A 22,484-nucleotide genomic window follows, 5' to 3' on the forward strand; every position below is an offset into this window, starting at 1 on the left:
GCTCTGGAGGGTCTCGGTGGCCCAACCCCACCAGCAGCAGCCGAGGGAGCCGGGCCAGAGGCTGGCACCCAGGCCTTAAAAACGCCGGAGGTTTGGGGGAACCTTGTCTGAAAGGATAGAGGTTCTCCTGGTCGAGCAGGGGGGTGGACTAGACGACCTCCACGGTCCCTTCCAACTGCTATTCCTTGCTCTGTTCTGCCAACTAAGTCCAGAGGCAGAAGTGCCTGGGCATTTTCAAGGGCCCTGGCAAAGATCTCAGAGATTGGGGGGGGCATTTCACACCCTAGAGCAGGGGTGTCAAACTCAATTTCATTGAGGGCCACATCAGCATTGCGGTCGCCCTCATGGGGCTGGGTGGGTGTTGCCTGCTGGGTGGGTGTGGCCAGCTCTACATCGTTCGATTCAAGGGTGCCTGTGGGGGCCTGGGCAGGAGTGGGACAGATCTGAGGGTCTCTGGCAGAAGGGGGTGGGACCGGGGCAAACGCCAAGGCATGGTCCACTGTTCTTCTCAGGCCATGCGGGGGGAGGGCTATGCAGCTAAGACTGAATGTATTTCAGCATAAATGGCTACTACAAAATAGTACATTGGCTCCTGGGCAGCTTGGGCCAGGGCCAAGGCAGCAGGGGTTGTTCCCTCACTGTTTCCAGGATGGCTTCGTGGGCCACATGAAACCACTTCGCGGGCTGCATCCGGCCCCCGGGCCTTGGGTTTGACCTGTCTGGCTTAGAAGTTGCCAACAGACACAGGAACCAAGGGAAGTTTTCCCACGTTTATTAAAGGAATAGTTTTACTATTAAAAAATAGGCCTGCCCTCCCCATTGTCACAATATATACAGTTCCCCCCGCCCCCCATTGACAGATCCCGCTGGGCTGTGGCTGGGGGGGGGGCGGTCTTGGCTCTCGCTTGGCTCCAAAAGCAGAAATCCTGGGGGGGGGGGAAATGCAGATGTTTATGCTTGGGATTCCTCCCCCCCCCCCTTTCTCCCTCCCCGGGAGAACTCTCTGGATCCGCTGGCTGCTGGCAGGAACACCAACGGAGGGGCACTGCCAAGCTGGATCAAGTCTCCAACAGCAAAAGGCCCTTTGGGGGAGCAGAGTTTGCCACACAAACACAAGTTGGCACTGGAGGGGAGGAAGAGAAAGTAGGGGGAGGACAGGGAGGGAGGGAGGAGGAAGAGGAAGGAGAGGAAGGGCAGGTAACTGCCAATCCTGCTGGTCTCCCCCCCCCGAAAAACACCTGCTTTTTCACTTTGGGGGAGCAGCCAGGGGTACAATTCCCCCCCCATCCAACAATCAGGATTTGATCCCAAGACCTTCGGTGCCAAAGGCAGCCTCATCTTTAAGCTGCCTCAAGGGACCCTTCCCATTATTGGTCTGTTCCCCCTCCTCACTGCACACTATTGTGTCCCTGTGTGTGTGTGTGTGTGTGGAGGGGTGTTTCCCCAACGTGATTTGCCCCGAAGAGGAACCCCACAGCCATCAGGCCCTGGAGGCCCCCCCCCTCAAAAGAGCTCTGGGTCGATGCCCACCCTCCTCACTGCTGGCACAAGACCCGGAAACCAGCCTTTTGGCACGAAGCGGGAGAAAAATGCAAGAATAAGAAAATCCACAATACACACACACACACACACACAGACTGGCATCCTCGTCTCTTGCAGGGAGGGGGCACTAGCACACTGGCACCCCCAGAGTCTTGGCAGGGCTGGGCCAGGCGTCCCCGGGTCCAAACGAAAGGTGGGAAGGGGCTGCCCAGCTGGTCAGTGTCTGTCCTTCTGGGCCCAGGAAGGGAGCTGGGCCTGGGCGCCCCTCCCCTTCGGGGGTCCCGGGGGCCCCACTCCGGGCTCACCCCCGGTGCTGGTCGTAGTCGCTGACCATCCGCTTGATGTGGAACAGCTTCTTCCTCAGGGACTTGGTCTCCCTCTTCTGGCTCCGGTACTCCGGCGTCTGGCACGGGTTCAAAGGGGGAGAGGAGAGCTTGGGTGACTGGAGCAGGACTACAGCTCCCCTCATCCCCAGCCCTGATTTAGGAAGCCCCGGGCTGGCGGCCACCCCAGTTCAGAGCCATCCGGAGTGGGGACTCGGCACACGCTGGTGGGCACCAACCAGCAGCGATGCCCCTTCCGTGGGATGCAGGCAGCACGCAAAACCAGGACCCCCCACCCGCTCTGGTCTGGGGAAAAACCCCTCCCCATGGAACCGGTCTCTGGTATCCCAAAGGTTGGGGGGGGGGCTGCCCTAGTTAACTTTCCAGCCTTCAGTTTCCTAACTCTCTGTGTTTTTTTTTATTTTCAATTTGCAAATTTCAATCTCCTTTTTCGTTCTGTCTTCAACTGGGCTTTTAATCGTGGTTTTTGTCTTGTTTGATGACGTGCCCAGCGTCGCTAAGGAGAGACGGGCAGGGCAAACATCGGATGGATCAATAAAATGAATAAACGGGGCGGCTTTGGTAATGGAGTCAACGGTGCTTAAGCTCTGCGGGCTGCCCAGATGTTGGAGGGGCCGATTCTCCTGATGTGACACACAAACCGCCCAAAAAAAGCCCAGAATCTGAACACAGGTCTCTTCAGGCTTCCTTTGCCAAAATAATGGGGGAGGGCCTTGCCCTGCCATCCCCCCCCATCCCAGTTCTGGAGATGGGCTGCAGGGCTTCCCGTGGGTCTGATAAGGAGGGACGGGAGAGCAAATTCTTTTTCTGCCGCCGTTTGCATTTCTATTAAATGTAGACCCTCCCACCCCACCCCCACCCCACCCACCCACCATGGCATCCCTCCAGAGCCCAGAGGGCAACCTGCTTCCCTGGGCATTTCTCCCCTGGGTTTCCCATGGCCCCCAATCCAGGCCAGGGTGGCTGGGGCTGATGGGACCTGGGGATGGGGGGCAACTAGGCTGGGGGGGGGGACTCACCTGCTTCATCTCCTTCAGCCGGTTGTACTCCTCTGCCACGCCCTGCCGGAGAAACACCAGAGTTGGGAGGGGAACAGACCGGGGGTGGGGTGGGGGGTGGGATGTACACAAAATGGAGCTCCCCTGTTCAGGAGCAGCACAACTCAGAGCAAGGCAGGAAACTCGGTGGGCAGCTGTGGGCAAAAGCCCAAGGAGCTTTTGAAGTGGCCTCCAGCACCGGCTGGGAGGGAGGGTCTGCCCGGGGGGCTGGAGGAGAAGGTCAGAGTGTCCCAGGCACAGCTGACCCCTGGTGTGACCCCCCCTCAGCTTGCAGCTGGCATAAGAGCAGCCATGGGGCATCTGTGGGGTAAACCACAGATGCCCATGAAAAGGCCTGGCAGCTCCATTCCGCAGACAAGGAACCGGCCCTGGGCAGCGCCGGGGGGCCCCAGAGGGATGTCCTGGACGGGGCCCCTCCCAGTGGCTGCTCCCTTTTGCCACAGCAGGGCCGGCACCCCGGGGCTCCCTCCGGTTCGTGCCCACCTGGTACTGGAGGGTGCCCTCCGGCAACTGATCCAGCTGCCTGCTGAGCTGGTTGATCTGGTCGTTGATGCCATCCATGTGGGCACAGAGCTGCTTGTAGCGCTTGAGGTCACTGTCAAAATCCTGCTTGTATTCCTGGCGGGCATCGTCGGACGTGATCGGTGGGTAGTGACTGCGGGGAGGTGACAGGAGGGGCTCAGCCACGGACCAGGTGGCGTCCAGGCCCCCCCGAGCCCCCCTCCCTTTAGTCTACGCTGGCAAGGCTGGCAAGGCGGGGTGGTAAGCAGAGGGGAGGAAAGCCCCCCCCCTTCACACACTTTTAGGGGTTCAGAGCTCTGCTTTGAGGGGTCCGGGGGAGGGCTAAGCCGGAGGGGGCTCCCAGCAGGGCATGCTCTGCCAGCCCTGAGTCAGGGGACACCCCAGCAAGAACCCCAGTGGGGTTCCTTTGACATGGTGAATTAACAGGAACCCCAAAATTTGGATCGCCCACAACCTGTGAGCTGGTTCCTTGCCTTCTTTCAGTGCTGGCCTCTCGCCCAGCACCAGCTGCCCTCCTGAATTCCTCCCCCAGCCTGCCCTGCTCCCCCCCCCCAGCCCAGCCCTTCCTGCCTTCCTGTTTCCTGGTCCCCAAAGCCCCTTCCCGGGGTCTCTGACCAGCTCTGTGGGTTTGGGGGACCCCTCCCCAGGCTGCTCATCTCTTGCAAGGAGAGAGGTTCCTTAAATTGGGGTCTGACAGTGGGTCTATGGCCCCCAGAGGGTGGGCTGGCTTGGTGCAGCTGCTCAGTCCAGAGACCCCAGGGAGGGGGTCTCCCATTGAAAGCCCCCCTAATTTCTGGCCCCTGAGTGTTTGATCGGAGGGCCTGGGCTCCACTTAATTAATAAAAAGATGATTAGGGGACTGGAGGTTAAAAAATATTAGGAACGGTTGCTGGAATTGGGGATGTCTAGTTTAACAAAGAGAAGGACAAGGGGGGACAGGATAGCAATCTTCCAATATCTCAGGGGTTGCCCCAAAGAAGAGGGAGTCAAGCTATTCTCCAAAGCGCCTGAAGGCAGGACAAGAAGCAACGGATGGAAACTAACCAAGGAGAGAAACAACCTAGAACTAAGGAGAAACTTCCTGACAGTGAGAACAATTAATCAGTGGAACCACCTGCCTCCAGAAGCAGTAAATGCTCCAACACTGGAAGTTTTTAAGAAGAGACTGGACAGCCATTTGTCCAAAATGGTGTAGGGTTTCCTGCCTGAGCAGGGGGTTGGACTAGATGACCTCCAAGGTCCCTTCCAACTTTACTACTATTATTATTATTATATTATTATTATTATTATAATAAAAAAGGCAAACCCATTGCGGTTACACGCCTATTGTTGCGTCTTGCCAGCACCCACAGGGATGTTGCGATGGTCGTTAAGTGTGCAAAATGGGTACGAGCCCATGTTTTTCAGGGCATTGTGATCTCAAACGGTCACTAAGCAAATGGCCGTAAGCCGGGGACTGTTGAGTTGACGTGTCTTGCATTGTGCCAATTGCGTCCATCGAGAGTGCTTGGGGAGGGGCCCTGGGCTCCAGGGTCCGGTTTCCCTGGGTGCCCCCCCCATTCCAGCCCGCAGGGCCCCTCACCTGCCCCACTCGTCTGGGTCCTGCTCGTCGCTGGACTCCATGGCCGTGGTGGGATCTGTCTCATACTGGGATTCCTCCAGTTCAGGGCTCCTCTTGCGCGACCTTCGGCCCCTGCGGGCGGGGGGCTTCCTGGGGGGCTCCTGGGTTTTCTCCTCCCAGGTGCTAGAGCTCAGCGTCCGAGCAAGCTTCTCCACAGGGGGCTGGAAGGGAGAGCTGGGGGGGGGCAAAGACAGGCCAGGAAATCAGCCCCATCAAAGGGCTCTTGACTGGGGGGGGGGTGTTATGCGGAAGACCTTGCAAATCTGACTGCGCTGGACCCCCCCCCTCGTCATGCCCCCCAGGGAATTGGGGAGGGGTCTGCCTGATCTGATTCCAGGCGTTATCTGGCTTCCCAGGACTTCAGGAAAGTTTCAGCCCCCTTGGCCCAGGGCAGGCAGTCCTCCAGTTACGACCATAAGGGAGCCCGCCCATTACGGCCGTAAGGCAGGACGGTCGTAAAGCAGGTGGCGTGACTGAGCCAACTTTACTACCTTTTCTGCCGCTGCTGAAGGTCATTAAGCAGACCTTGTGGTCATTAAATGAGCCCATGGTGGGCTGTGGGCCGGTGGTGTCAAAACAAACCAGAAGCAAAACCTGGTTTTTAGTGAAACCGCCGTAAATTGCGGTCATGTGATCGAGGGACGCTGCAAATGGCGGTCAAGGCTGGCTGGCTGCCAAGCACCGGAAGTGTGAAACAGACGCAGAGTGACCCGTTGTAAATGGAGGACTATTCGCAATGGCTCTTCTGTCAGGGTCCTCCGTTTGTGACTCACTGGAGACCCTCGCCTGACCCGAAGGTGCAGGAATGGGCTGGCCAGGAGGGACGCGGGCCGAGGAGGACCCTCCCTCAACAGCCACCAGCCGGCACAGCTCAACGGAGCCCCCTACCCAGGAGCAGTCTACCCCCCTTAACGTGAGAACAACATGAGACCAACGAGACGGCCAGCTGGCGGCTGTGCTTTTCCACTGCTGATGGGCTTGAGGGCTCCTCGTTGGTCCATCAACCCCAGTCCTGGCAGCCTGTAATGGCCGGCTGCCTTGGAAGAGTCCAGGGGGCCCATTCAGTGGAACCTCCACAGGCAGCTGCAGTCTCCCTCTAGCACTAAAGGGGTGGCATTGCCAGGAGGGGTGCTGTCAATGTTCCCCTCCCGGCCAAGCCCTGCCGCCCCCCCCCCCCCGGTCCTCCGGGGGTCTCCTTGGGCCGGGTGTTGGGAAACCTCCCCCCGCCTGCTCACCTGCTCCGGACATCCACCTTGGAGTAGTAGTCCTTCTCTGTGTAGTTGGGGGGGCTGGCGGGAGCGTTGATGGGGCCGGTGGGCTTCTCCGAGTAGGCCAGGGTGGCCGTGTCGGTGGGGCTGGCCCGGCCATCCACGTTCTTCACCTGCAGAGGGGCAACGGGCTCTCCTCAGCACCCCAGAGGTCCCGGGGGTCAGGGGTCCGGAGTGTGACCTTCTGACCTCAGCCTCTCCCAATCTCTCAGGGTGAAATCCCCCAAAGGATTCCCCACCATTAAGAGGGCAGCATGGCCTGCCCAGCCCCAGAGAAAATGCAGCAACAGCTGGAAAACGGGGGGGGGGGCTGGGATGGAGGCAAAAGCTCACCGCAGCAACATCTGGCACACCAGACTCTCCCCCCTGCCCGGGCTTTCCAGATGCCCACTGCACAAGCCCTCCCCTGGGCCCGGCTGCCCCCACAGCTGGCTGAGATTTGACTGGTGCCGTCCTGACCAGGCTGGCCTTTCCCTCCCGGTCACCCCCTGTCCTGACCCTCCCCATGTCCAGGGGGTCTCCAGCCCCCGGGTCCCGTGCCCAGCATTCCCACCCCTGGGGAGACGGGGAGGCCGTGTGCCAGCTGGGGGTTGTGCCCCCCCTTCCTCTCCTCCTGCTTGGAGACAGTGTGGGAAGCAACAAGGAGACACCCTTTGTGGGTCAGCTCTTCCCTGCCCACTTGAGCAGGGGGCTGGACTAGAAGACCTCCAAGGTCCCTTCCGACTCTCCCCCCCTTCCCCTCCCCACCCCTGGCTGACCCTTTGCCAGAGGGAGAAATGGCAGGGCTTGCTGTGGACCAGATCCAGCTTGGAGCCTTGGGGAACAGCTCCCCACTTCAACGCCCCCCCAGAACCAAGTGGGGTGGGGGTGGGGCATTCTTGCCCTCCAGCTCCCCCCCTCTGATCCTCCCCCCCCCCGCTTTCCCAAAGGCCAGCAGGAGACCAACGTTCCCAGCCTCTTCCCCCCCCTCAGAACTTCAGCAATGGGACAGAGGCAGCTCCTGAAATTGGGGGGGGGGAAGAAATGTCCACAGGGTGGAAGGCTCTCTTCTGGGGAGGGGGACACCAGGGCCCAGCCCCCACACCCTGGGTCCGGCCGGGCCATCTGCCTCTGCAGTCACAGCAACGGCTCCTGTGGGCTCAGCGGTTAATCATTGATGGACCGAAACCAGAGAAGCTATAAACAACCAGGGGCACTCTCGGTTACACACACACACACACACACACACTCCTTTCCAGTGCAGGTGGCAAGGCTTGTGAACCTGTGGCTGTTCTTGCAGATCAGAAATGGGGGGGGGGAGAATTATGGAGGAAGGAAAATGGCCGAAATCAACACAGACGGACGGCCATTTTCTCCCGCGCTCAGGCAGGCAGACCAGGAGCAACTGAGGGAGGGTCCCCCGGGGTCTCTTCCTAGCCAGGGGGCTGCCAAAAGGGGCAAGTGGGCACTGCAGTTTCACGAAATGTGGCAAAAAGGGCTCAGCTTTGAGACGCTCCTGTGGCAACAGAATGTAGCAGAGGGAAGGGGCCTTGGAGGTCCTCTAGTCCAACCCCCTGCCCAGGCAGCCTCCAGTGTGTGATGCAGCACTCACAACCTCTGGGGGCAACTTCTCTTCCGCTGGTTGATGGGTCAGGACATTCATCCTTAGTTCTGGGCTGCTTCTTTCCTTAGTCACGCAGGGGTGGGCAACCTCGGCTCTTTTATGACTCGTGGACTTCAACTCCCAGAATTCCTGAGCCAGCCACGCTGAGGGGAAAGGGAGAGGTTTCCAAGCTGAGCCAGGCTGGCTCAGGAATTCTGGGAGTTGAAGTCCACGAGTCATGAGGGGGCCATAGTTCCCCCATGCTGGCTCAGGAATTCTGGGAGTTGAAGTCCACGAGTTATGAAGGGCCATAGTTCACCCATTCTGGCTCAGGAATTCTGGGAGTTGAAGTCCACGAGTCATAAAAGAGCCGAGGTTGCCTACCCCTGCATTTTGCAATGCAGGTTTTCCTCCCGCCGTTCATGGGTCGCAGAGGAAGCCGCCCCCTCCCCAAAATGATTGCATTGTTTGTGGGGGGGGAGGCCTGCACCCCAAATGGCCCTTTGCTCCCTTCCGAGCCTGGCCCGGCCCAACTTCCCAGCCCGGCTGACGGTCAGCATTACCAAAGGAACCAGGGGGTCAAGGGCAGCTGCCTTCCCCAGGGCCTTTTGGGGTGGGGAGGGGTTTCCACGGCTCCACTCACCCATTCCTCCACGTTGGGACCCTCCTCCATCGCCGGCGGGCGGTCCCAGTAAATATTATGCTTCCCAAACTGCCAGATCTTCTGGCGGGTCTTGTGGGCGAAAAAGCAGATGACGCAAAGCAGGATCACCAGGAGGAATCCGCAGACGATGGCGACGGCCTGGGGGGGGCGAGGAACAGAGGGGGGGCAGTTAAACCCCTTCCAGATCTCCCTCCCCTCCCCCAAATTCCCGAGAGCAAAACGTGGCTCCCTCCCCCCATGGGAAGGGACGCTGGGCTGGGGTTCAGGGTCTCCATGGTGAGGGGGGGGTCTCTTTCTCCACTGAAGGAGATGTCCACAGAGCAAGGAGAGCCCCCCCCCCAGAAGACCTCACAGCAAGCCACAAGGAGGTTGTGTGCCTCCACAGAGGAGCAATTAGGCAGTCCACGGCACGGTGGCACGTGTGAGATCCGTGGCCTTCCGGGGCCTCCTTGCAAGGTGTCCCCCACGGCTGTGCCACCTGCCCCGCAGCCCTCAGGATGCCAGCCTTTAATCTGGAGACAGTGAGGACACCCATTTGGGGGGTCGGCACAACTCCCTGTGCATCACACACATACACAAAGCCTTGGGATTTCAGGACACAAAAGGACACTAAGCTAGGTTAAAGCCCTCCAGGCTGTGCTTGCTGTGGAAACGTGAGAATTTGGGGAGGGGGGTCAGGGCATTGGACCCCGAGAATTCAGAATGGAATAGAATAGAGCTGGAAGGGACCTTGGAGGTCTTCTAGTCCAGCCCCCTGCTCAGGCAGGAGAACCTATACCACCTCAGACAAGTGACAATTCCCCAAGGGGATTGTCAAAGTGGAGACGAAAAGGCAGGAATGGGGGAGGGGAGTGACACTCCCCTCCCCAAAAGCAAAGCTTCCTTGCCTAAACTTGAAGAGAAGGTTTCCGCCCTGCCTGGAGCATCGGGACGACCACCTGGCACCCTCAATGGCTGGGCATAACCACCCACCCCAGCCTCCTCCCAAATTTTTTTCCCTCCCATGCCCAGGGCCTCACGTCTGAGCTGGTCAGTCCTGGGACGGGACACCACCAGGAAACCCAAGACGTTTAAATTAAGCTAGGAGTCAATGAGGAAGCCAGCAGTAAAGATGTCTCACTTAATGACCACACGGCTGGTCCCAGTTGCTTTGCTATTAAGCGAAGACTACCTGTTGCGCTCCAAAAGTTGGCAGATATGTTTCCTCCCCCCCCCCCAAAAAAATCCGGGGGTCTTGAGGAAGGGTCTGGAGCAGGGCGGGGCAAGTAGGGCAACTCCCAAAGTCCCTGAGCTGGCCAAGCGGGCAGGTCGTAAAGTTGCCACCGTTGCCCACCCCCCACTCCCACCCCACTCCGGTCCTGAGGAAGGAGCAGCAGCCTTACGCACGCCCTCCCAGGTGATTCACGAGCCCATCAGCCCCGTCCCCAGGCTGGGCAGAGAAGAACACCTGGGCTTATCTTGTTTGCTCAACTGGGCAGTTCCGAGGGTGCCACTGCCGTGCCCGGCCCGTTGATAAGGCTCCCGGATTGCTCTCGGCCATGCCCGAAACCGATTTCCCGATAAGCCCTTTCGCTCGCTGGGAACAAAAGTCCTTCCTGTGTGCTTTCATCACACACACACACACACACACACACACACACACACACACACACACACCCTGTGGTGACTTCCGAGGTTGGTTTTTCGGGCCAAGCAGGTGATAAAAAGAGAAGCGGTGAAAAGTCGTGTCAGGCAGGCAGAGGGGCTGCCCCAGCTTTACCCCCCAACCGGTGCCCGTCCCTGAGAAAGGTCAGCCTCACCCACAAGTGGCACAGTCCTGCCCAAGGTTCCAGGGCTCCTGTCCCCTGGCACGAAAGTCCGGTGGCTGGGCCGGCTCAGCCGGGGACAGGGAGGGAAGGTGAGGGGTGGGCCCTGCTGGTGGCAGCCATTTGTTTGGGATGGCCTGCCTGAGCAAGGGGCTGGACTAGAAGACCTCCAAGGTCCCTTACAGCTCTATTCTATCCTATCCTATCCTCCTTCTATTCTATTCTATTCTATTCTATTCTATTCTATTCTATTCTATTCCATTCCATTATTATTTTATTCTATTCTATTCTATTCTATTCTATTCCATATTTTCTATTCTATTCTATTCCATTCCATTATTATTTTATTCTATTCTATTCTATTCTATTCTATTCCATATTTTCTATTCTATTCTATTCTATTCTATTCTATTCCATATTTTCTATTCTATTCTATTCTATTCTATTCTATTCTATTCCATTCCATATTTTCTATTCTATTCTATTCTATTCTATTCTATTCTATTCCATTCCATATTTTCTATTCTATTCTATTCTATTCTATTCTATTCTATTCCATATTTTCTATTCTATTCTATTCTATTCTATTGTATTCTATTCTATTCCATTCCATATTTTCTATTCTATTCTATTCTATATTCTACATTCTATTCCAGTGATGACGAACCTTTTAGAGACTGAGTGCCCCAACTGCAACCCAAAACCCACTTATGTATCGTCAGATGCCCGGTGGACGTGGCCCATTGGGTGGGTGTGGCTGCGGTGGAAATGGCAGACTGAGTGGGACTAAAAAGTTCAATCTATCAATTCCAACTTTGCGAGATCTTTTTTTTCGTGCAAGAAGTTGAAATTGATTGATTGAACTTTTTTTTTTTGCACACGGCGGCCTAAAGCGAAAAGGTTTTGTACAACCCAGCTGAAGGCCTAGGACTGGGGCGATGGCACGTGTGCCCACAGAGAGGGCTCTGAGTGCCGCCTCTGGCACCCGTGCCATAGGTTCGCCACCATGGCTCTATTCTATTCTCTATTCTGCATCCTATTCTGTTCTCTTCTTATTCTATCCTACCTTTCCCTTTCTTATTCTTAGCCTGGGCCACAGCTGCTTCCGCACCCACCAGCCGTGTCCCCACAGAAAGCAGGTGCACAAGGAGCAGGCATGGCCCCCTCTTCTCGCACCCTCCCATCCCCCCATCCAGGCCCTCACCTCCTGGGGGTCCACGATGCAGTAGTGGTAGAGATACTGGTTGTAGTAGGCTCCCCCGGCGTAGATCTGGTTGCACATGGCCAGCATGGGGTTGTAGCTGCCGGACATCTGGGCCTGGGGGTTGACCCCCATGATGTAGACGATGGAGGCGATCAGCATGAGGAAGGCCATCAGGGGGCAGACCACCAGGACCACCAGGTAGAAGCGCCTGGACCGGGCCCCGCCGGACTTGGTGAGGCTGGTGATGGCCAGGGCCAGCAGGGCGATGAAGCACAGCACCGACATGGAGATCATGAAGCCGTTGGCCGCGCGGGGGTTGGTCATGCCCCCGTAGTAGCCCCCCATGCCGTAGCCGCCATAGTAGCCACCACCCAGGCCTCCGCCGTAGTAGCCGCCCCCCAGGCCCCCGCCGTAGCCCCCGCCGTAGCCTCCCATGGTGCCGCCGTAGATCCCCCCATAGCCGTAGTCCCACATGAGGGTGGAGGCCACGCAGGCGAAGATGGCCACGCAAAGGAGGATGCCCAGCCCCTCCAGGATCCGCACCACCCTGGGGGGGGAGGTCCACTTGTAGAAGTGCTGAGGCTGGTCCTCCACGTAGTAGGAGCCCGGGGGGGGCGACTGGATGGGGTACCCGTAGTCCTCCCCAGGGGGGCCGTAGCCGGCAGGGGGGCTGTCGTAGGGCTTCTTCGGGCTGAACATCCTTGGTGCAGAATGGCGGTCAGGAGCCTCAGAGGAGTCCCAGGTGCTGCGGATGGGGGGGGCCCCAGAGCCCCGTCAAGATTCACGGAGCAGTCAAAAGGCTCCTGGGCCAAGTCCGGCTGGCTCTGCCAAAGACAGGAGGAAGAGAAAGTCAGCATCCCTTCTGGTGTCCTTGGGCACTTCTGGCACCCACCCAGTGTCGGTCAGATGTGAACTGGACTGGAACAAATATCTGAGGGGGGGCAAGAAATTCAGCACAGATCTCTTCCCCCAAATATTAAGGATAGCCGAGGATCTGCCTGGACACTGCATGTTGGGACCTTAAAAAAAAAAATCTATTCCCTCTACACTGTTGGTAAGCACAGCAATTTTCTCTACATCAGTGGTTCTCAACTTTTTAATGCCGCGACCCCAACCGGTCGTAAGTCGAGGACTACTCAACTGGTGCAGCCCCGTTTGCAGAATGGGGCTTTTGGCGGGCTCAGCAGGGCAGAGACAGCCTGGACAATTCCTATTGGCTTTGGAAAGCCAATAGAATTAGACTCTATTCAAGAGAGTCTCTTCTATTGGCTTTCAAAAGCCAACAGAATAAAAGGGAGTAGCACAGCTAAGGAAAAGGGGGGGAAAAATGGCGGACTGCGTTGTTTGACGACCCCCGTGAAATGGTCGTTCGACCCCAAATGGGGTCCCGACCCACAGGTTGAGAACCAGTGCTATACATTGTCCTGCCTGAGCAGGGGGTTGGACTAGAAGACCTCCAAGACCCCTTCCAGTTCTGTATTCTAGGTTCTATGTTGTTGGTTGTGAAAAAAGAGCCACAATGGGTGGGAGACACCCATCCCTGGGCGACTGGGTGTTATTCCCTTTCCAGTGTCCCGGAGGAGGGGCCAGAGGTGCCCCTCCCACCGTTATGCTGCCAAATAAGGCAGGCCAAAATCCTTGCTCCGGTGACTTCAGCGATGTGTTCTCGGCCACGGGGCGTGGGCGTTCCCGGCCTCTCAGGGTGGGTTTGTGGCACTTCCTGGGCTCCCAGCCAACCTTTAAGGGTGAGAGCAGGTAAGGAGAATCCCCAGTAAGTAGCCCTGAGGACGGGAGACAGGGACGTCGAAGTATCACAAAGCCCATCAGAGGGCAGCTGGGGCCCAGGGGCTCCTCCTGCTGCTTCTGTCTAATGCTACCAGAGGTTTTTCAAAATTCAGCAGCTCAGGGTAACATTACAAATTGATCTTTATTTTTATCACCATCTTTTCGATCTAGAGCAGTGGTTTTCAACCTTTTTAATGCCGCAACCCCCAACTGGTCGTAAGTCGAGGACTACTCAACCGGTCGTAAGTCGAGGACTACTCAACCGGTGCAGCACCGTTTGCAGAATGGGACTTTTGGCGGGCTCAGCAGAGCAGAGACAGCCTGGACAATTCCTATTGGCTTTTGAAAGCCAATAAGACTCTATTCGAGAGCGTCTATTCTATTGGCTTTCAAAAGCCAATAGAATAAAAGGGAGTAGCACAGCTAAGGAAAAGGGGGGGAAAAATGGCGGACTGCGTTGTTTGGCGACCCCCGTGAAATGGTCGTTCGACCCCAAATGGGGTCCCCACCCACAGGTTGAGAATCACTGCTCTAGAGTAACCGCCTCTCATCTGCTGCTTGCCTGGTTTTTATAAAGCCTGCAGGATCCCTCTTAATTGCAAACGGTATAGCCGTAGCCGTAACCTATTTCTCACACTGCTGTCAAAGGTCGATTTGTAATGTTCTCCTCCGATGCTGTCACTGGAGGGCTGAACATGGCCTGCCCTGCCCCAGACTTTGGGGTCTTCGGCTTTTGTCTTCCTGAACCGGAGAATGGGCAGATTGATTAAATTTGCAGATGGCACAAACTGGGGCTGCCAGTTCTTTAGATCGGCGCTTCCTGGCAACTTTAAGAGGCCTGGACTTCCAACTCCCACAATTCCCCAGTGAACAACCCCAGATCCTGGTTGGCCACAGGTCAGCATGATAAAAAGAATAAATATAAAAACAGTTAAAATTAGAAAAAAATTAAAGAGAGACGAAAAACCCAGAGGACCAGTGGCAGAGGGGCAGGGTTCTTTCTCTGACCCCATCAACCATCTCCCACAGTGCCACTCTGGGAAAAATGGTGGCAGCAAAGCGTCGCCCTCAGTGGGGGCACCCGATCTTCCCCGCAGCGTGCCTGCTGCGGCCGCAGGGTAGGTGCCAAGAGGGTGCAGAACAGCCTCTGCCCTTCTTAGTGAAGGCTGCCTTGACCTTCAGCTGCTGCTGGCGATGGTCAGACGTGGCTGAATGCCCGGCAAGCACAGCCCGAGCCATGGCTCTCTCGGCTGCCCATTCCCGCCCTGGCACTGGGGGAGAGGCCCCCTTGCAAAGCCCAGCTGGATCTCTCCAGTCAAGGCTGGCGCGTCCACCGGACAGTCCTAACTGCAGTGGGGAAACTCAAAGACTTCTCCTGGCGGAGGGGGATTCCAAAAATCTTGGGCGCTCCATCACTAGAAGTTTTTTAAGAAGAGGCTGGACAGTCACTTGTCTGAGATGAGATAAGTCCTCCTGCTTGAGCAGGAGCTGGACTAGAAGACCTCCAAGGTCCCTTCCAGATTCTATTCTATTCTAAGAAACTTGCCAATGGTGAGAACTAATAAGCAGTGGAACAGCTTGCCACCAGAAATTGTGGGTGCTTCCTCACTGGAGGTCTTTATGAAATAGAATAGGGTCTCCTGCTTGAGCAGGGGGTTGGACTAGAACAGGGGTCCCCAACCCCCGGTCCGTGGACCAGGCCGTGGCATGCCAGCAACTGGTCTGCACAAACAAGCAAAGTCCCATCCACAGGATGCAGGCAGCACACAAAACCACACACCCTCCGGTCCACAGAAAAAAACTCTCTCCACGGAACAAGTCCCTGGTGCCCATATTTAAGTGATTGTCCACCAGGACTCCGAGATCCCTCTCACAGTTACTACTATTGAGCAAAGTACCCCCTATACCAGGGGTAGGCAACCTTGGCTCTTTTATGACTTGTGGACTTCAACTCCCAGAATTCCTGAGCCAACATGGCTCAGCTTGGAAACCTCTCCCTTTCCCCTCAGCTTGGCTGGCTCAGGAATTCTGGGAGTTGAAGTCCACAAGTCATAAAAGAGCCAAGGTTGCCTACCCCTGGCCTATACTATATCTGTACATTTGGTTTTTCTTTCCTAAATGTAGAACATGCCTTTTTTCACCACTGAATTTCATTTTGTTAGTTAGTGCCCAGTGTTCAAGTCTGTCCAGATCCTCCTGTATCCTAAGCCTGTCTTCTGGAGGGTTGGCTATTCCTGCCAGCTTGGTGTCGTCTGCAAATTTGATGAGTTCCCCAACTATCCCTTCGTCCAAATCGTTGATGAAGATGTTGAAGAGCATTGGGCCCAGAACAGAGCCCTGGGGCACCCCACTACATACTTCTCTCCATGTAGATGCGGTTCCATTGAGGACCACTCGCTGAGTACGGCTGGTCAGCCAGCTACAGATCCATCTGGTGGTGGTTCTGTCTACCCCACATTTTTCTATCTTATCAAGTAGTAGGTTGTGATCTACTTTATCAAATGCCTTACTGAAGTCCAAGTAAATTATGTCAGCAGCATTCCTCTGATCCACTAATTTTGTCTGAAAGAAAGAAAGAAAGAAAGAAAGAAAGAAAGAAAGAAAGAAAGAAAGAAAGAAAGAAAGAAAGAAAGAAAGAAAGAGAAAAATTTGGCCAAAAGGGTGGGCGAGGAGGTGAAGGGGGGTCTGTGGACTGCTGCTCCTAATCCTGATGCCCTGATTGGAAAAGAGGCAGAGGTTCACCCTGCATAGTGCCATTCCCCCCCCCCCCCATGGAACAGTCCCATGAGCAGGACACATCTCCCCCCAAAAAATCCCTGGGACCAGGAAGCAGCCCCGCCCTCCTTTCTCCAGGAGCTGCGCTGGCTGTTCCCGAATGCTCTGGACACACTTTGCTCCCATCCCAGGGCTGCTTACCCCACGTGCCCTCCTCCACCTCCACTTCCTTGCCAACCGGCGGTTCCCTTGGGACCCAGCTGCTCCGTGCCAGAACGGGTTCTGTCGGCCTGCCTGCCTGCCAAATCCCCGCGGGTTGCTTTGCAACTCTGTCTCCAGATTTCAAGGTTGTTCCTGGAAGCCACAAAGGGAAAACAAAAGTCTGGCTGTGCCTGGCCTCTCCCTGGCTCAACCCGGGAGGCCCTCAGCGCTTCCTTCTCTGCCACCAGCAGGCACGCTGGGGGGGGGGCTTCTTCTGCCCCCACCCCCTGCGAAACCACAGAGCTTCCCCCACTTCTGTGGGTTGAATTTTAACACAAGAGGCAAGTCTCTAGGAGGGCACAGTTATCCTGTGGTAAGATGGGCAGCCGATGATAGAGGATGACAAACAGACAGACAGACAGATGATGGATGGAGAGAAAGAGAGAGAGAGAGAGAGAGAGAGAGAGAGAGATATGATATAGATATAGATAGATGATAGATAGATAGATAGATAGATAGATAGATAGATAGATAGATAGATAGATAGATAGATAGATAGATAGATAGTTGTTTTTTGAGGTTTTTGCGGGTGTTTGTATGTAGGTCTTTGGTTATTCGGGTTTTCTCCCACATAAAATTGGAAGTGTCTTGGCGACGTTTCAATGACGTTTCGGCTTCGTGCTTCTAGGAGCAATGAGCTCCTAGAAGCACGAAGCGGAAAGCACCAGCCTGAAGATGACGAATGAGACTTCGTCGAAACATCGCCAAGACACTTCCAATTTTACGCCCAAATAACCAAAGACCTACATACATAGATAGATATAGATATATAGATGATGGATGGATGGATGGATGGATGGATGGATGGATAGATAGATATGATATAGATATAGATGATAGATAGATATAGATATAGATAGATGATGGATGGATAGATAGATAGATAGATAGATAGATAGATAGATAGATGATAGGCAGATTATAGTTAGATAGATCAATAGATCAATCAATCCATTTAGAGCAAGCCACATCCCCAGCCGTGGGCCCTTCCAGGAGGACCTGTTGGCTCCACTGAGCCCTGAAGGAAGGGAATAATAATAATAATAATAATAATAATAATAATAATAATAATAATAATAATAATAGTAAAGTTGGAAGGGACCTTGGAGGTCATCTAGTCCAACCCCCTGCTCGGGCAGGAAACCCTACACCATTTCGGACAAATGGCTGTCCAGTCTCTTCTTAAAAACTTCCAGTGTTGGAGCATTTACTGCTTCTGGAGGCAATCTGTTCCACTGATTAATTGTTCTAACTGTCAGGAAGTTTCTCCTTAGTTCTAGGTTGCTTCTCTCCTTGATTAGTTTCCACCCGTTGCTTCTTGTCCTGCCTTCAGGTGCTTTGGAGAATAGCTTAATTCCCTCTTCTTTATGGCAGCCCCTGAGATATTGGAACACTGCTATCATGTCCCCCCTTGTCCTTCTCTTCGTTAAACTAGACCTACCCAATTCTAGCAACCGTTCCTTATATGTTTTAGCCTCCAGTCCCCTAATCAGCTTTGTTGCTCTTCTCTGTACTCTTTCTAGAGTCTCAACATCTTTTTTACATCGTGGTGACCAAAACTGGATGCAGTATTCCAAGTGTGGCCTTACCAAGGCATTAAAGAGTGGTATTAATACTTCACGTGATCTTGATTCTATCCCTCTGTTAATGCAGCCTAGCACTGTGTTGGCCTTTTTGGCAGCTGCAGCACATTGCTGGCTCATATTTAAGTGATTGTCTACTAGGAAGGCCTGAGGGATGGGAATCCAGGGCTTTGCTAATTCCACCAGGGGTCACAGGACCCCTTTGGGGCTTTGTGGGGCCCAGCCCAGCCTTGAGATTTCCACTGAGGCTTCCTGGCTGAGCCCCCAATCTTTTCTTCCTGCCAGGGCCCCAATCCTGGGCAGTTTCTCAAGCATAAAGAGCTTACTTAAGCTGTGTGGGTCTCTGCCCCCCTCCCCCCAGACACCGAGGCCAGGCAACCACCCTCATCCAAGTGAGGGAGCGTTTATTGCTTCCACTTATCAGCCCTTCACAGCAGTAGTTCTCAACCCTTTTAATGCCGCGACCCCCAACCAGTTGTAAGTCGAGGACTACTCAACCGGTCGTAAGTCGAGGACTACTCAACTGGTGCAGCACCGTTTGCAGAATGGGACTTTTGGTGGGCTTAGCAGGGCAGAGACAGCCTGGACAATTCCTATTGGCTCTTGAAAGCCAATAGGATTAGACTCTATTCAAGAGAGTCTATTCTATTGGCTTTCAAAAGCCAATAGAATAAAAGGGAGTAGCACAGCTAAGGAAAAGGGGGGAAAAATGGCGGACTGCGTTGTTTGGCGACCCCCGTGAAATGGTGGTTCGACCCCAAATGGGGTCCCGACCCACAGGTGGAGAACCACTGATTCAGTTTCTTCCCCAGCATCTCCCGCTCCGGGTGCCTCTTGCAGGGACTCAAGGAAGCACCGTGGTTACAAGCAAGTAATCAGATTGCTCTTTAACCCATAAATTTGGACCCCTTTGCTTCTGAGCAATCAATCAATTAATCAGAATAGAGCTGGAAGGGCCCTTGGAGGTCTTCTAGTCCAACCCCCTGCTCAGGCAGGAGACCTATACAATTTGAGGCAGATGGCTGCCCAGTGTCTTCTTAAAAACCTCCAGTGATGGAGCCCCCACGATTTCTGAAGGCAACTTTTGTTCCATTGGTTAATTGTCCTCACTGTTAGGAAATTTTTCCTTAATTCCAGATTGCTTCTCTCCTTGATTAGTTTCCATCCGTTGCTTCTTGTCCTGCCTTCTGGTGCTTTGGAAAACAAGTCTACCCCCTCCTCATCTTTGTGGCAGCCCCCCAAATACTGGAATACTCCTATCATGTCCCCCCCTGGTCCTTCTTTTCTCTGGACTGGCCATTCCCAAGTCCTGCAACTGCTCTTCCTATGTTTTAGTCTCCAGGCTTTTAATCATCTGAGTTGCTCTTCTCTGCACTTTTTCCAAAGCCTCATCATCTTTTTTGTAATGTGGTGACCAAAACTGGATGCAGGTATGGTTTGACTAAGGCTTTATAAAGCAGCACTAATACTTCACGTGATCTTGATTCTATGCCTCTGTTTCTACAGCCCAGGATTGTTAATACTATACAATCAAGGACCAGTCCAGCGTTTCTTTTTCTGCATGTGCATAAAAGAAGGGTTAACCCAGAGGGGGGTACCTGGGAAACAGGCCCCAACGGAGGGCAGGAGGAAAAGGCCCCATCCCAACTCTGTGGGGCGCCCCAGACTGGCCAGAGTGCAGGGGCTGCGGGCAGGGCTGGAGGAGGAGGAAGAGAAGGAGGAGGAAACCCAGTGAGACCTGGGATGGATAAAGGGCCCATTCAGAGGAGACAGGTGAGCAGAAGCCAGCCCCAGGGGTGGGGGAGGGGGGGCATCTACAAAAATGATCTTTCAGGATGAGGAAAAGTCAGCCTACATTTTGTTCTCCCTATCTTAGCTATAAAACTGAATGTTGTTTTCATTTACTACAGGGAGCAGAGATTTATTATTTGATGGATTTTACAGCCGCATTTGTGTTTATGATCTTAACTGGTGCAGCCTTTTGGGTGGGGCACACGATAAAAACCGGAAAGCCCCCCCCCCCGCCCGCCCAGAAAAGCTGCAGAGCCACCAAGAAGCTGCATCCCAAAACTGGCCTGGGGGAGCTTAAATAGCCTTGCAAGGCAGCCAGTTTCCCTCCCCCCCCATCTCAGAGGCCAAGGCCAGCCCTCCCCTCCCCTCCCCACCGCCGTGGAAAAGAGAGAAACTTTACCCACGTGGCCCCCCCTCCCTCCCCCCCACTTCTGGCTGAGCCTCCAGACTGCAACCTGCTGGGATCACACAGCCGTCTCCCCCCCCCCCCCAACCCGGAGGCTCCGGCGGGCAGATCTGTGAAGCTCGCTCGATTGATGCCCGGCCAAATTCCGGAGAGTCTCCCCCCCCCCCATAGCGGTGCGGACGTGCGCGGACGTGTGTCTTCGAAGGGCCCCCGCGGCTCCGGGGTACAAAGCAGCGCGGAGCCGGGCTGGGCCGGTCGGCGGGCAGAGGGCGAAAGAATTCGGGGCGGGAAGGCAGCCCCGCCGCCCGCAGAGGGGAGACGGGCGGACCCTCCCCGCCGCGGAGCCCCCGCCGCCCCTTCGCCGCTCCAGCCGCTAAGGAGGAGACGACCCGCCGCTCTGCGCGCGGCCCTCGGCCCGGGAGCTGAGGACCGTCATCCACAGCCACCTGGGAGGGATGGGAAGCGGAGTCCCTGGGCTCTGCTTTGCTTTGCTTCGCCCGGCGCCCCTCGCACCCCGCCGGCCTTTGCTCGTCCCGCCGTCCCGCTCCAGGAAGTGAGGCGGCGCGCTGGTTTCCCGTCTAACGGAAAGGCTGGGAATCAGGTTGAGCGGGTCTCGCTCCCGGCGGGGAGTTTGCCCGGGAAGGAAGGAAGGAGGGAGGGAGGGAGGAAAAGAGGGAAAGGGAAGAAAGGAAAAGAGAGAGAGAAAGGAAGGAAGGAAGGAAGGAAGGAAGGAAGGAAGGAAGGAAGGAAGGAAGGAAGGAAGGAAAAGAGAGAAAGAGAAGGAAGGAAGGAAGGAAGGAAAAGAGAGAAAGAGAAAGAAGGAAGGAAGGGATGGAACAAAGGAGGGAGAAAGAAAGAAAGAGAAAGAAAGAAAGAAAGAAAGAAAGAAAGAAAGAAAGAAAGAAAGAAAGAAAGAAAGAAAGAAAGAAAGGAGGGAGGGAGGGCAGACAGAAGATGGAAGGAGAGGAAGAGAAGGAATAAAAGAACAGGGAGGGTGGAATAACGGAGGAAAGAAGAAAAGAAAGGATAGGAAGAAAAAAGGGTGGAAGAACAGAAGGAAAGAGAAAGGCAAGAAGGAGATAGGAAGAAAGGAAGGAGAAAGGAAGGAAGAAGGGAAGAATTTAAAGAATGAAGGAGGAAGAAAGACACACAGAGAGAGAAGGGAAGAAACGGGGGGGGGGTCCCTGGAGCGGAATCAGCAGCTCCCGGGCGCGATGAGGGAAGGGCAGCCCGCCCCGGGAGGCCAGGGTGCGCGTTCAGCGCCGGCCTTCCTGCTCCCGGCCTTCGCCGCGCCTCCCCCACCACCGGGCGCCAGCAAGCGGGGCAGAGGCGGGGAGCGGAGGAGCTGAGGCGCTCCGGTCCCCGCCAGCCCATCCAGAGCCCCTCCGGAGCTGCCGATCGGCGAGGAGCGCCGCTGCCCCCCCCCCAGCCCGCCCTGCCCGGTGCCCGGGCTCCCCGCAGCGCCGCCTCGCCCGGGGCCGCCTGGGCGCCCGAGGGCCCCGCCGGGCACAGGCAGCCCGAGGGAGGCGGCCAAGCGGGGGGAGCGAACCGGGCCTCCTAGCGCCCCTCTCCCGCGCCCCCCCCCCCGCTCAAGGGGCTCCGAGCGCCGCCCGCCCCGCACCTGCCGCGATCCCGGCCTCACCTGGCTGCGCGCGCGGCCTGGCCGGACACCGGGCGCAGGACTGGCGGCCTCCGGAGGCCTCGGCGCCGGCGGCGGACTGAGCCAGCAGGGGCGGCTGCGCGGCCCTCCCCCTCCCCGGAGGCCACACACGCCCCCGCCCCGCCCCTCCTTCCACCTGGCCGGCGCCCCGCCCCTCCGCGGGGCCCATCCCGGCTGGCGGGGGAGGGAAGGGCGGCGGGACCCCCGCCCGAGCGCCCCACGGCCGCCTCCCAGGCCCCCTAACCCCCCCCCCAGAAGCGCTCCCGGAGGCTTCGGGACTCTGCGGCCCAGGAGCGGCGGGGGACGCCGGCAGCCCTTCGCTTCCGCCCCAAAAGCCCGGGTGGCCGCCTGGGCGCGATGGGAACTGTAGTCCCGGAGCCCCGGGCTGGGAGCGGCTGCTGGGTAGAGGCGGCGCGGGAAGCCGGCCCAGATCGGCCGGGCTGAACGCGGAGAGTTTCCGATCTTCGTGGCGTTTCCCGGGGCTGCGCTGGCTCAGCGGCCGCGCGTGGAAGCGGGGCAAGGCGGGCGAGGGCGGCGTCCTTGGCGCTCTCGGGGGCTCGCAGAGCTTTGGTTGACCGAGCGGCTAACCGGTTAACGAGGCTGGCAGAGGAGGTTAACGTGTTCCCCGGTTGGGTCATGAAACGTCTGGAAGGAAACGGCCACGATTCAGAGA

The 22,484-nt window shown here is 56.2% G+C and overlaps 1 protein-coding gene across 3 annotated transcripts; it reads right to left on the bottom strand.

The window, feature by feature from the left end:
- Nucleotides 1-757: 757 nt before the first annotated feature.
- Nucleotides 758-22,484, bottom strand: LOC120299511 (occludin-like). Of its 3 annotated transcripts, none has more exons than XM_039324393.1 (8): nt 22,400-22,484; nt 11,611-12,434; nt 8,581-8,739; nt 6,323-6,468; nt 5,049-5,261; nt 3,428-3,599; nt 2,906-2,947; nt 758-1,945 (listed from the first exon to the last, which is right to left on the bottom strand). In XM_039324393.1, exons 2-8 carry the CDS (start codon nt 12,307-12,309, stop codon nt 1,844-1,846), a joined length of 1,533 nt encoding a protein of 510 aa, XP_039180327.1. In that variant the 5' UTR covers nt 12,310-12,434; nt 22,400-22,484; the 3' UTR covers nt 758-1,843. The 3 variants fall into 3 exon arrangements, with proteins under 3 accessions (XP_039180327.1, XP_039180324.1, XP_039180326.1); XM_039324390.1 differs by lacking the exon at nt 22,400-22,484 and adding an exon at nt 21,794-21,902; XM_039324392.1 differs by lacking the exon at nt 22,400-22,484 and adding an exon at nt 16,312-16,464.

The sequence above is a fragment of the Crotalus tigris genome, unplaced genomic scaffold, assembly GCF_016545835.1.
Source record: "Crotalus tigris isolate CLP2741 ecotype Arizona unplaced genomic scaffold, ASM1654583v1 scf7180000024298.760630, whole genome shotgun sequence".
NCBI lineage: Eukaryota > Metazoa > Chordata > Lepidosauria > Squamata > Viperidae > Crotalus > Crotalus tigris.